Source organism: Glandiceps talaboti, chromosome 11 (assembly GCF_964340395.1).
Source record: "Glandiceps talaboti chromosome 11, keGlaTala1.1, whole genome shotgun sequence".
Classification (NCBI taxonomy): Eukaryota; Metazoa; Hemichordata; class Enteropneusta; family Spengelidae; genus Glandiceps; species Glandiceps talaboti.
In genome coordinates, this window is record NC_135559.1 from 21,952,121 (window position 1) to 21,967,122 (window position 15,002).

A 15,002-nucleotide genomic window follows, 5' to 3' on the forward strand; every position below is an offset into this window, starting at 1 on the left:
ACGTTGTGTACGTTTGTGTACGTGTGTGTGTGTGTGTACGTTTGTGTACGTGCATATATATATATATATATATATATATATATATATATATATATATATTTGTGTGTGTGTATGTGTGTGTGTGTATTTGAGTTTGTTTGTGTGTGTGTGTGTGTGTTTGTGTATGTGTGTGTGTATGTGTTTGTAAGTGTTTCATCAGTTTCCACCATCACTTGCAAGAAAGAACCTTTTAACCATATTTTTAGCAAATACACAAAATATATCACAAATACACATAATTAAAAAAGCCAGTCACATGACTATTTACCCTGACAATTTGTTTTTAGTAGTCTACATCATAAGATCACTATGTCACGTGACATCGAGCGGTTTACTTTTTTATGTCAAGAACAGTTTTTTAAAATATTCAGAATTCAAGGGGGATTTTACCTTCCGTAAGGGAAGGTTATATTTTACAGAAGAAAAGTCTCTGTGTGTATAAGTTTGTCTGTCTGTCTGTCTGTCTGTCTGTCTGTCTGTCTGTCTGTCTGTCTGTCTGTCTGTCTGTCTGTCTGTCTGTCTGTCTGTCTGTCTGTCTCTGTGTGTGTGTGTGTGTGTGTGTGTGTGTGTGTGTGTGTGTGTCATCGTTTTGTCAACACTGGCAGACTCAATTCAAACGAAATTTGGTGCGCATATTCCTTAGGGTGATGGTTAAAACTAGTTGCATTTTAGGAACATTCCATGAATATGAATGGGCCATTTGTATATAATTAATGAACGCTTCAAATTCAATATAATTTGGTACATACCTTGATGATAACAAAGGGCAAGTTCGATAATATAGCTTGTAGTTTTAATGATTCATTTGGTACATACATTGATGATAACAAATGGCAAGTTCGATAATATATTTTGTAGTTTTAATGATTCATTTGGTACATACATTGATGATAACAAATGGCAAGTTCGATAATATAGTTTGTAGTTTTAATGATTCATTTGGTACATACATTGATGATAACAAATGGCAAGTTCGATAATATAGTTTGTAGTTTTAATGATTCATTTGGTACATACATTGATGATAACAAATGGCAAGTTTGATAATATAGTTTGTAGTTTTAATGATTCATTTGGTACATACCTTGATGATAACAAATGGCAAGTTCGATAATATAGTTTGTAGTTTTAATGATTCATTTGGTACATACCTTGATGATAACAAAGGGCAAGTTTGATAATATAGTTTGTAGTTTTAATGATTCATTTGCATGATTAGGTTCAAATTGAATATCACTTTGTACATACTTTAACTAAAACCAAAGGGCATAATATCACTTGGTATATACTTTAACTAAAACCAAAGGGCATAATATCACTTGGTACATACTTTAACTAAAACCAAAGGGCATAATATCACTTTGTACATACTTTAACTAAAACCAAAGGGCATAATATCACTTTGTACATACTTTAACTAAAACCAAAGGGCATAATATCACTTTGTACATACTTTAACTAAAACCAAAGGGCATAATATCACTTGGTACATACTTTAACTAAAACCAAAGGGCATAATATCACTTTGTACATACTTTAAGTAAAACCAAAGGGCCTAATATCACTTGGTATATACTTTAACTAAAACCAAAGGGCATAATATCACTTGGTACATACTTTAACTAAAACCAAAGGGCATAATATCACTTGGTATATACTTTAACTAAAACCAAAGGGCATAATATCACTTGGTACATACTTTAAGTAAAACCAAAGGGCATATATCCCGTAAAGTTTGTTGATGTAGCTTTTAGATTTAATGTCATTTGCATAATTTATGACTGTCAGTAATTATGCTATATATGAAGAGTGCAAGATTCAAGTTCTATATAGTTTTGTACATACATTCATGATACCAGGGCGTACATCTCATAAAGCTTATTGATGTAATGCTTAGTTTTAATGAGTCATTTTCATAATTAATGAGTTTCAATAATTATGCTATATTTTAAGAGTGCACAATGAAAACCCAACATAATTTGGTACATACATTGATGATAACAACGCCAAGATGCCATACAAAGTCTGATAATGTACCTTTTAGTTTTAATGACTCATTTGCATAATTAATGGTTTTCAGTAATTAGGCTAAATCTTAAGAATGCACATTTCAAACTCAATATAATGTGGTACATAATAATCAAATATTTTCTGTTAGATTCCATTATTTATGTGTGTAAGAGCGAAAATCTAAATACTTTGCCCTTACGGAAGGCATTTAGTTTAAATCTCTGTGTTGCAATACACATGTTGGGCGTATTCGGAGTATCGTTAAGATCTGTTTAATTATCCTCATTATTCTTAGCAACACCACACTCCAAACTTTGGTGACGCTCTTTACTACATGATCGGGGTGTGTTTTCTCAATGTCACACATTGCTGCTCATCTATATATATATATACACTTTCAATTCTATCTATGCGGATGGGCCATTATATTCATAAACTGATTGCGACTGAACTGCCTTGCATTCAGTTACTTATTGTCAGTGTTCTCGTTTGTGTTGATTGACAGGTATAGAGGAAACAGGAAAGGAAAGTGGGATGATGAATATTGCAACGAACGACCAAAGGGAATAGTGTGTCAACGTTACGGTAAGTGTATATACAGAGAAACGTACACAAATTCACATGGCAAAGTGAGAGATATTACAATAGCAAATTAAAGGGTAAATGTCTTGAATGAGAAAATGTGCCTGATTCTTTTCAAATTTGTGGAAACCCTCCAAATTTCAATATTCTTCTCTAACCAAATTAACCAACAAGACCGGAGCTAGTAATGAAAACATAGTTATTCAATATAAATCACATAATATATTGTTGGTCGATGAATGGATTGATGAATAGATCAACAAATAAATGTATGCACTGATAGTCGGAAGGATGGACAAATAATCGAATAATTCGATTAACAGTTGGATATATAGATGGATGGATGGATGGATGGATGGATGGATGGATGGATGGATGGATGAATGAATGAATGAATGGAATGGTGAATGGGCGGACGGAAGGAGGGGTGAATGGATGGACGGACGGACGAACGGATAGATAGATAGATAGATAGATAGATAGATAGATAGATAAATAAATAGATAGATAGATAGATAGATAGATAGATAGATAGATAGATAGATAGATAGATAGATAGATAGATAGATAGATAGATAGATAGATAGATAGATAGATAGATAGATAGATAGATAGATAGATAGATAGATAGATAGATAGATAGATAGATAGATAGATAGATGGAAGATGGATAGACGGAGGGGTGGATGGATGGACTGATGGCCGGATGGGTGCATGCCAAGATTCCCCGGCACAAACGCTGTAGGTTCGAAATCATTGAGGTGTGAACTGACTGTCAATAGGTGATTGCTCTGACAAATATCACTGTTTGCCCATGTTTTTGCCCTCTACCTAATCCCTTGTGATCTTTTGTTCCACTTGATCGGTAGTTTATTTAGTCTCTGGGTGGTCATAAGCCATTAATTCGGTAATTTTTCCGCGTTCAGGGGATAAGCCTAGATACATGGTTTGTGCCGGCCAATCCCGTCATGTGAATGAATGGATGGAGTGATGGATGGGTGGGTGGGTGGACGGGCAGACGGATTGATGGCCATGGATAGATGGAGGGACGGATGGCCATGGATAGATGGAGGGACAGACGGATTGATAGACTGTTTATTGGATTATTCATCTCTTCAAAATTTAAAGTTTATTTATTTATTTATTTATTTATTTATTTATTTATTTATTTGATGTAGATTGTTGTATGTGTGATTTGGTTTTGTTTAATATAAATTTGTTGCCATTTTTCTTTTCAGTGGCCACTTGTACTCCGGCCCTAGCAGTTTAAATGAAACGAACTGTCTCTACATTTATCTCGATATAGTCTGTGTTTTCATGACGACATTGGTTGTGAAATGTTTCCATGGCGATATCGGTTGTGTAGTGTTTCCATGACAACATTGGCTGTTACGTTTCCACAAAACTTTTGATGTGCAATCACCTCCGCGACATCTCGCGTTTTCTTCTCTATATAGTGAATTATTAAATTATTATATGCGATTGTCAACTTTTGCTGAAATAAAGTATCTCATATCTCAAAACGAAGTGCATTGAGTTATACTTTGTGTATGTGTAAGTGATCCTATTTGATAATATATATATATATATATGGATTATTATACAAATATAATTAAGACGAAACGAATAATAGGAATATTTTAATGTATTTATTTTTTCCTGATATTCCATGGATCATGTGTGAATGAGATCGTTAAGTTGATGTTGTCCGTTTGAAGTATTGTTCTGTTGGTAAGTCAACTTTTCCATTTAGGGTTTTATATGCCATGGTTACCCTGAAACACTTTCGCCTGTTTTCTAAGGGTTCCCATTGAAGCTCCCATAGCATTGCTGTAATACTGTTTAATTTGGTACTGCAAATATTCAGATATCCTTTGATGTTTACCGCAGTTGCGTATCCTGTTGGTGGAGGGTCTGTGTATGCTTTAAAGCACCTATGACACTGTATAACTCCTTATTAGAATGTAATGACAGCTAGATTTAGTGTTTGAATTCAAAATAGATAACGACACTTAATGGCTACAATACACTTCAACTTTGTGATAGTACAATGTTTTACCTCCCTGTCTCCCCTATAAAATAATCGCAATAAATAAGGAGTGGGAAATTTGTTACACACAAAACAAGCTGGTTTTCTATGCAAACTTCACCAACTCATCATTGTCAAATACTAGTGAATAGATCACTTTAAATGTTGTAAAGCTAAAATCTATGGTGGTTTTCACTAACAACACCCCTACCCACTCAAATATTCAAAAATAACATTAAATAAATATGTATTTTAGGGTTATTACACTTAAAGCATGGAGGTACATCCCCTTATACCTCTATTGAACAAGCAAGTTTGATACAGTGTTTCCTTTGCCAACCCAATATCAAAGATACAACTTTGATTTCAGTGTTTCCTCTGCCAACCCATCATCAAAGACACAACTTTGATTTCAGTGTTTCCTCTGCCAACCCATCATCAAAGTTACAACTTTGATTTCAGTGTTTCCTCTGCCGACCCATCATCAAAGATACAACTTTGATTTCAGTGTTTCCTCTGCCAACCCATCATCAAAGACACAGCTTTGATTTCAGTGTTTCCTCTGCCAACTCATCATCAAAGACACAACTTTGATTTCAGTGTTTCCTCTGCCAACTCATCATCAAAGATACAACTTTGATTTCAGTGTTTCCTCTGCCAACTCATCATCAAAGATACAACTTTGATTTCAGTGTTTCCTCTGCCAACCCAACATCGAAGATACAACTTTGATTTCAGTGTTTCCTCTGCCAACCCATCATCAAAGACACAACTTTGATTTCAGTGTTTCCTCTGCCAACCCATCATCAAAGATACAACTTTGATTTCAGTGTTTCCTCTGCCGACCCATCATCAAAGATACAACTTTGATTTCAGTGTTTCCTCTGCCAACCCATCATCAAAGACACAGCTTTGATTTCAGTGTTTCCTCTGCCAACTCATCATCAAAGACGTTTCCTCTACCAACCCATCATCAAAGACACACCTTTGATTTCAGTGTTTGCTCTGCCAACCCATCATCAAAGATACAACTTTGATTTCAGTGTTTCCTCTACCAACCCATCATCAAAGATACAACTTTGATTTCAGTGTTTCCTCTGCCAACTCATCATTAAAGACACAAGTTTGATTTCAGTGTTTCCTCTACCAACCCATCATCAAAGACACACCTTTGATTTCAGTGTTTCCTCTGCCAACCCATCATCAAAGATACAGCTTTGATTTCAGTGTTTCCTCTGCCAACCAATCATCAAAGACACAGCTTTGATTTCAGTGTTTCCTCTGCCAACCCAACATCAAAGACACAAGTTTGTGACACTTAATATTAGGTTCACCGTTTTAGCTTAGAGTTCAGTGCCCCCTCCCCGCCAAAACACACAAATACACAATTGCCAAGTTGATTGTTGCAGAATTCTCATGACATGAGAGCAAAACATCTGTCCAAAGGTTTTCTATACGAACACTTCGGTAAATATTTCCACTTTAGATTGTGATACAGGGGCAAACCCAACATCGGTGTTCATGTTATAAAGTATGTACGTTGTGAACTAAATTGGATAAGCAACTAATATCTCTAACAATTGGATCCATTCTATCGATACAAGAGTTAATCATGAGAAACGTTACTAATAAACTTCACTAATAACTTCACATAAACACAAAAACACACGTACGTACGTCTATAGAAAAACACAAACACAAACACAAACACAAACACAAACACAAACACACGTACGTACGTACGTCTACAGAAAAAGGCAAACACAAACACAAACACCCAAAATTTGGAAATACACCTACTCCATACATAAACATTATCGGTATGACCAACTAAAAGTCCATTAACCATAATATAAGATAAACAAATGAACAATCAATAACGCGCGCTATTCTTTGGACTAAGAGTCAATTGCAAATCAACATACAACTCGCTGATAAGTCTCACTCGGGTGAAATACCACGGTCTTTCTATGAAACATGAGGTGAGATATGCGTAATAAAACATATAATCGATTATTTACAAATCAACACAACATTATTTCAAATTATGCTTTTTATGTTCAATATACAAGCTCTATGTTTAATTTCCCCTTTAGGATACAGAATCACATATTTTGCTAACAAATTATATGACCCTCTGTAGTGTCCACACTAGATGTTAACTGGATGATCTAAATTTACTCATTAACTAGTTGAATGTGTTGAACCAACTGGAGGTTAGCTTCAATATATAAATCCAGGTGTATTTATCAGTTATGTACATCTGTCTACTATTAGTGATAATGTAATATAATGATAAAGATAGGACAAATGATTTGTTCAAAATAGGTTTGTTTTTTATATCCTAGGAGGAAGAATAAAATGTGTGTACTGACAACTATAATTTCTATTTAAAAAAAGTTCAAAATGTCACATGAAATTTAACATCAAAAACAGAAAGGGTTGTGGCTGATAAGCTTTGCTTTATTACAATAAATTATAAAAGAAATGAACGGTTCAACTGAAAACATTACAAATTACCCCAGAATTTATCCTGAGGCATCAAAACAACTGTACACTAAACCACGATATTAAAAGTTTTGCAGTTTTATAAATTGTGATTAAAAATAAAAAAAGGATGGTTAATAAAATATCAATTTCAACGGGTATTGCTGAACTGTATAAAATGTACAAATAATTATCAATTTATTATCTTAAATAAAACACTATAATAGTTGTCAATACTTTCTGTCAACACATCAGTAACATTAAAGACCCACTTTGATAAAGGAATAAACATTATGTGTGAAATATAGTTGTCAAACAAAGCTATAGAAAAAGTTAAAGAATAATCCTATGTAATCCTCATGGCTCCACTGATAAGATAACACTAATGTGAGAACCTGGGACTGAAAACCTTTAACAATGGACACACAGACAAATTGACTTTCAATAAAAGTCTTAATAAAACGTAAACTAGGAAGGTATGGTTTACAGATGTCAACATTATGTACACAAATGACGCAATACTTTTACATTTTATGTATAAGCCGCTATTCCTGATTATTATTATTATTATTTTTAAGAAATGAAAAATAGTAAACTAGAAGTTTTCAGAATAGTGGGAGTAGAGTGCCTGGTCTTGGGAGTTCAGGTTGTTACATGCTTGTTGAACACTTGTTGTTAATGATGGGGGACCGCAGCTGAAAACTCCAATCTTGTCAACCTATATATAAAGCACAAATGAGAACATTTTATAAGCACACTCTAGTCACATTAATAGTTGATTTTCTGGTTTAAAGATATATTGCATGAGGATTTCATTGGTAAATCCAGGGTACGGTCATGTGTCAACCATTCCCCGAGTAGCACATGTAACACAACCCCTACCTACACCCACACCCGCATCGCCTCCTTAAGCATACATAACTCTTGGCATTATTTGGGGAGACGCGCGATGCGACAACATGTCTATGGCTTGATGAATATTCGAATACTACTAATATTCAATAAATGCTATCATCATGTAACTGATACGTAGCGAATTGCTTTACTTCTATTGTTTTGATTGGCTAGCAAAGTAATCTACGTTTTATTGTAACGGTGCATTCAATAGTTGGAAGGCTGTCTGTGTGGCTTTGATAGTAGGGTAGGAAATCAAAGTGTCCTACACTCAGGAGTTATGGTTTTAATAGTGGTGTAGGAAATTAAAGTGTCCTACACTCTGGAGTTATGGTTTTAATAGTGGTGTAGGAAATTAAAGTGTCCTACACTCTGGACTTATGGTTTTAATAGTGGTGTAGGAAATTAAAGTGTTAAAGTGTCCTACACTGTGGAGTTATGGTTTTAATAGTGGTGTAGGAAATTAAAGTGTCCTACACTGTGGAGTTATGGTTTTAATAGTGGTGTAGGAAATTAAAGTGTCCTACACTCTGGAGTTATGGTTTTAATAGTGGTGTAGGAAATTAAAGTGTCCTACACTCTGGAGTTATGGTTTTAATAGTGGTGTAGGAAATTAAAGTGTCCTACACTCTGGAGTTATGGTTTTAATAGTGGTGTAGGAAATTAAAGTGTCCTACACTCTGGAGTTATGGTTTTAATAGTGGTGTAGGAAATTAAAGTGTCCTACACTCTGGAGTTATGGTTTTAATAGTGGTGTAGGAAATTAAAGTGTCCTACACTGTGGAGTTATGGTTTTAATAGTGGTGTAGGAAATTAAAGTAACAACAGTCAACTATTGTGACGTACTTACATTAATTATCACAGACATTGAATACAAATGTTGAAAATAACATCATACCTACAGCTATGCAGAAAACATCAACTGAGAAAGCTGTTGTCCAAGATGGGTGAATATGCATGTACAGTGAGTATACAACCACACAACTTACATAATGTACCATATACAACTGTTGCCACTTCAAACTTTAACCACCATATTGATCACTAACGTATACATTCACTATACAACCAATATGTTATGTTATGTTATTCAGATACAAGAACCCTACATGTGTACAATTAGTGTTCGTACCTCATCATCCTGATCCTGCATGGAGTCTAAAATAGACTTGAAATCAGGTCGACCAAAATGAGTGACAGCTCTGAGACCAGTAAAGAGTGACTGGTTTGCCATGGTCTGGAAATGACGCTCACAAATGTACTGCGAATGAAGAGAGAATAAGTAGAAATGAATAAAACATGCATGATACAAATATGTGGTCATCTAATTAAGTCTATGTCATCCCGATTTAGGGGTCTGTTATCTTCTTATCATTGAACCGTTGGATCTTAGGGTATAATGGGGTGTGTTTAACTGAGTTGAAAGTTTACTAAGTCTAACTAGTTTTTTATGTAATTTTAGAAACAACAATATAGAAACAAATCATTGCATTTTTTCATTAAGTATCAGAAGTTTGGTCAGTGTACCGAGTACATTGCTGGATCAAGAAGCACTAACTTAGTCTTAGTAGGGAACAAAGCCGTCTGACATATGGACGAGGTATGACTCGTTTTACTCTGTGTAAACTCTATAGCGGTCTGTAAGGTGTAAAGAGTCATTTCTTTGGTGTCCAAATCTAGTACAAGAATACAAATGTTTATATTAACATACCAGAGTAGAAGTGCCAATCACCTCTGATAGGAGCTGGTACCATTGATGTATTCATTTCTTTAGCTAGGTTCTTATCTACATGTATTCAATTCTATAGGTGCTTACCGACATGTATAAAAGCATCTTCTCTGAACACAAACAATACAATAATTACAAATTCATGACACTGAGATTGAAACATATACTGACCAACATTGTAGTTCTGAGGTCAAATTTCTGATAGAACTGTGTGATGAAGATATGAACATCCACAATATGTTGGTCGTCATTTAGTTCTACTTCACGTAATATATCCATCATCCATTCAAACTGATGTTGTGTACGGGTTACCCATAGAAAGTATACCTGTTGGACATCAAGAAGAAAATCATTTGTTTATTAGTATTTAACCACGGAATGAGGGGAGACTGTAAGGGGTCAATGGACAGTGTTTTGGAGTTAAACATCGGTTTATCTCAGAGTCAAACGCGCCCCTACCCCCATCCACGCCCCGATGGCAAAAGAGCGCCCCCTCCCCCACACACACACACTTCAAATGGTGTTTTCCAAATAACCCCACTTCAAGTGATGTTTTAATTTCAAAATTACATCTCCCCTCCCCTATACGATTTAAAATAGCCAGTGTCCCTTAGCAGACTTCGGGACAGTCTTAATTTCTTTCAAAGCACTTAATTATAAATATAATGTCAAAGATGTCATCATGAGAAATAAGAAAGATGACCCTTTTTCATACCTTATACCAATCTCCCAAATAAAACACACTCATCGTTATGCACGCATACCTTCTTACAGCGAAACTGTGAACTTGTCTTTGATTGGTGAACTACATCTTTCAAGATCGAAGCAAAAGGTGTTACACCAATGCCAGCACCAATCAAAACACACATTTCATATCGGGTCCAGTCTTGATGTCCCTCGCCAAATGGACCATTCAAATACAGCTATTGTTAGCAAAGAAGAAACACATTTATGTAAATTCCTGTAGCTTGAAGAATAAATAGTTGTAAAAGAAAATTAGATGAAGCGAAACTTGTAACAATTGTTACATTTTTATAATCATTTTCATTCCTATTGTTTGTACCCTATTATAATCCACTTTGCTGCAATTATAGTTTTGGTTTCCTTGACTTATCTAGGTGGTCTTATTGTCTATCAAGGCCTCCTTGCTAATGGATATTCATTTATATATCGTAGATGCAGGCAGGCAGGCAGACAGGCATATACAACACATGCGTGCGTCCACGCACGCACGCGCACACGCACACGCACGTACATACGTACGTACGTACGTACGTAGGTACGTACGTACATACATACGTACATACATACATACATACATACATACATAAATACATACATACATACATACATACATACATACATTAGAAATGTTCGGGTTTTGACCTGGCATTTCTGTGTCTCGCCAATTTTTCCTTTGAAAAAGAATATTTATTCGAAACGTCGGATTTAACAGCTATATATACGGACTGGTTTATTAGTTCCTTGTGCATTTCTTTACATACATACATACATACATACATACATACATACATACATACATACATACATACATACACACACACACATACATACATACATACATACATACACACACACACATACACACACACATACATACATACATACATACATGCATACATACATACATACATACGTACGTACGTACATACATACATACGTACGTACGTACATACATACATATACATACTTTGAAACTTTATAGACACACTAAGACAATTATGTTCATGGAGCATCACTTGGATTAACACTTGATTCTGTTGAATGATAACACTATTTGTTTTGCCAACACAAGTTACACATTGTCCTAGTTGTACACCCTCCACCCACTTGTGGGTGGAGGGTCTATGTTGTAACTAAACACGTATACGTATTAAAGAGCCATCGGTTGGCCACGAGGACATTTCAGCTGAATACATAAATATAGGGTGAGGGTGTTAGTTTTTCCTTGAAAATTAGTGAATAGATTCTAATGGTCAAAGGGAAAATAGACTGGACTGTTCCTTTTTGCATGAACCGTAGGATTTGATATGCTTTTGGAAGTCAAGGTGAAGTCTTTTGTATTTCTCTTACTGTGTAGATATTGCTGTAATATAGACATATACATATATGTTTATACGACGTAGGGATTTCATATGACCATTCTTTTGTTTAGGCCCAATTCCTTTATAGTCCTGACAACAACTATTTTTCATAATGACATGTTTATCCTGATCCATCTTTGACCTTTGACCTTTAATTTTAACTATACACATTTCCATATTCATTGCAAATGAAGGTGTCATTTGCATACCTTCGGATATTGTCCATCGACGACACTATCTGGATTATACTTGTGTTGCATATTCATAGTCCAGGGTCCAAGTGCCCGGATGTGTACACTCAATCTATCTTCATGGGGAGCTGAAGTCAATGTAAATGGATGGTATTCATTCTCTCCTAATGCTGCAGATGATAATTGGATCCATTGTCCAGATTTGTATGTAAAATCTATGGGTCTCTTCCATTCCAGATATACAACACCTAAGAGAAACAATTCGTTAAATTTGAATAATTACTATTTGATATTTCTGTTTGTTGTTTGTAATTAATTATCTTCAAGAAAATAGTAAATTCAAGCTGTCATTATTTGTTGTAATCAGGAAGAAAATTACAATCATAGCAAAACCACAAATCCGTATAATATGTTGGTGATGACGATTTAACGTAGGGCCAAATGATCCATGTTTATTTGTATACATTTGTATCAAGTACACACCGGTTCGAAACCACACCGCTCATTTAAGTGACTGCTTAGGGAGTCAGTGTTTTGGATTTGAAAATGTGTTCTCAATCCATAACGCCCCCACCCCTTTGAATACCAATGCCAAAATGACCCGACCCCATGCCATGCACCATGTTGTCATGTTATACGTTATACATAGTCTTATTATAATGCTGTTACTATTCATACCATTTGGATGTCTTAGAAGTTTGTTTCTTTTCTCTTGGAATCAATGAAACTTGTATTTCATTTCCTAGGATATCTCAGTACATGCAGTTGATATAACTTTCTATCAAAATTGTTCTCCATATGTTTTGGAAAGTGTTTACAGAAAGCGAAATGAACCATATCCTAATAATACTACCAATATAGTACATATACATATTTGTATTATTATTATAAAGTATGAAATGTAACAAAAATGTACAGAAGCAACAACAACTCTATGTGTAGTATAGTCAACCAGTTTACACATGATTTTCAACGTTTTTATTTCTACTGTCATGGCATGTATAACATAATCCTTCAACCTTTTCATTCAGAACAAGTTTTTATTTTGATGTCAAATTAATTGAAGTATAAAATAAATGGACAGTTCATTCAAGCACCAGTTAAAACGTCACATGATTGCCGATATATAATGTGTGACTGTAGCAAATAATCATTATTAGACGTGAGATGTAATCGGACACGCATTGATAAGAAATAGTGGTCACGGGCCTTCCTTTATGTAAATACATATATGAGGGTGTGGGAGGGGGTACAAAATGTCGAAAAACACGAAGAAGTAATCAACAATATAATGATCTCGTTGTCGTACTTGAGATAAATGTTAACTTTAGAGATGTTTTCCAAAATGATCCCATATACTTCATGTTGTTGGTCCCCCCCCCCCATAATTGAAACATGACCAGCCCTTTATACACGTCGGTTCATGTTTTAGATCGGAAGATTTTTCATCGTGGATTTCATAAACAATGAGATGAAAGCGCACACCGTAAATTAGTAGAGGATTTGAATATATATGATTCGTGTTACTTTTGTCAGTCATACTGTCTGTGAGATCTCTGATGATTAAAATCAGTCTCACCTGATGGTAGTAGTTCTACTTTTGTCACTAGTACCTCTTCCTTTTTACGACTGATACTGACCAGCTTGTCCAGTGTGAAGAGGATGGCAGGTCCGATTAGGAAGTAGTGAAAGATAGGTTCTATTATCAATCTTCCACTTCCGTGTAGAATCGCCAATATATACATGGGTAGATATAACTTGTGAGTTATCCAGAATGCATTGTAGACATAACGTCTTGCTAACGGCATAGCAAATACTATGATGACTGCCATAATTAGTACCAACAAGACTCCTGTAATCCCTGTTATTATTGGAATAGGTGAACACCAGATTAATTGAATTGTTTGGAGAAAGTTGACTTACTACTTGTGGAAACAGAACTTTCAACTTGCTAAGGTAGACGCAAACCAAAACCATTGTTGTTCGATGTGATATGTTACACAAGTGGGGGATGGCGATTAAATTTGTTGTACATATACAGTAACCCTGTATTAATCAAGATAATGGAAGCACTGGAAGTCCAAAAGGATGTACATAGTAATATGATGGAAGTCATCAGAACTGACACCTTAATATGAATACAAAATAAACCAACCTCCACTCAATAGCTTATATCAACATGTCACAACAATTGTTTTAGTTTGCGTCGTAAATAATTGAAAACTCGGTTTCCATTGTATTCACGGTAATTTAGTCATGTGATCAGAATTGCATCATAAAATGAGTTTTGCACAATAGACATTGGAGAGAAATCTATTATTTCCACTAACCTGTTGTAGTTGCAAATAACCAATACTGGAACTTTGGAAGCTCATGGGTTCTGCAATAAAAACACGTGGGTAACGTATCATTATACATATGTTTATCTCAGTCTGTATTACTATATTCTGTATCTTGACATAGTATAATATAGTTTAAAACTACGTTGTCTATATTGTGGACAAGGGGTGAGAAAGGGGGTAACTCTATGTGCCATGATAAGGGGAACTCCTCATAGTTCTCATCAAAACTGCTTTTGATGCATATAATTTAATTAGGGATACAAGGAAATCTAGTGTGATAGTATACCAACTATTTATGGTATCATTACTACATCAGGTATATCGTCTGACTGACAAAAATGGTATACTATTGTCTCAATGATAAAACATACATGTTTATTTTCTGACTAACCTGTGAAAGTAATCGCGAAAGAGACACGTAAGATCATCAGCTGGCTGCGTTGAAATATGGTAGAAGTTAAACCCGTGACCAATCAAATGGACAACTGCAAGTATAGGAACAAAACACATGTATCGTTACATTTTATGTGCAAATCTGTCAGGGTATAAAATGTAGGCGTCAGACTGTCACATATATATCTATATTGAGTCAGT

General features: G+C 35.0%; 2 protein-coding genes across 2 annotated transcripts in view; one reads left to right on the forward strand and one right to left on the reverse strand.

The window, feature by feature from the left end:
- Positions 1-3,901, forward strand: part of LOC144442159 (salivary C-type lectin 2-like) — a 6,917-nt gene extending 3,016 nt beyond the window's left edge. Inside the window, exons 4-5 of the mRNA XM_078131426.1 lie at positions 2,555-2,634; positions 3,870-3,901. Of these exons, the coding sequence (XP_077987552.1) occupies positions 2,555-2,634; positions 3,870-3,901 (112 nt within the window). The remainder of the gene's footprint in view (positions 1-2,554; positions 2,635-3,869) is intronic.
- Positions 3,902-7,742: 3,841 nt separating this feature from the next.
- LOC144442160 (dual oxidase 2-like) overlaps positions 7,743-15,002 on the reverse strand; it is a 29,305-nt gene continuing 22,045 nt past the window's right edge. Inside the window, exons 25-32 of the mRNA XM_078131427.1 lie at positions 14,800-14,893; positions 14,397-14,446; positions 13,646-13,927; positions 12,085-12,314; positions 10,535-10,693; positions 9,942-10,097; positions 9,174-9,302; positions 7,743-7,865 (exon numbers count right to left, since the gene is read on the reverse strand). Of these exons, the coding sequence (XP_077987553.1) occupies positions 7,743-7,865; positions 9,174-9,302; positions 9,942-10,097; positions 10,535-10,693; positions 12,085-12,314; positions 13,646-13,927; positions 14,397-14,446; positions 14,800-14,893 (1,223 nt within the window). The remainder of the gene's footprint in view (positions 7,866-9,173; positions 9,303-9,941; positions 10,098-10,534; positions 10,694-12,084; positions 12,315-13,645; positions 13,928-14,396; positions 14,447-14,799; positions 14,894-15,002) is intronic.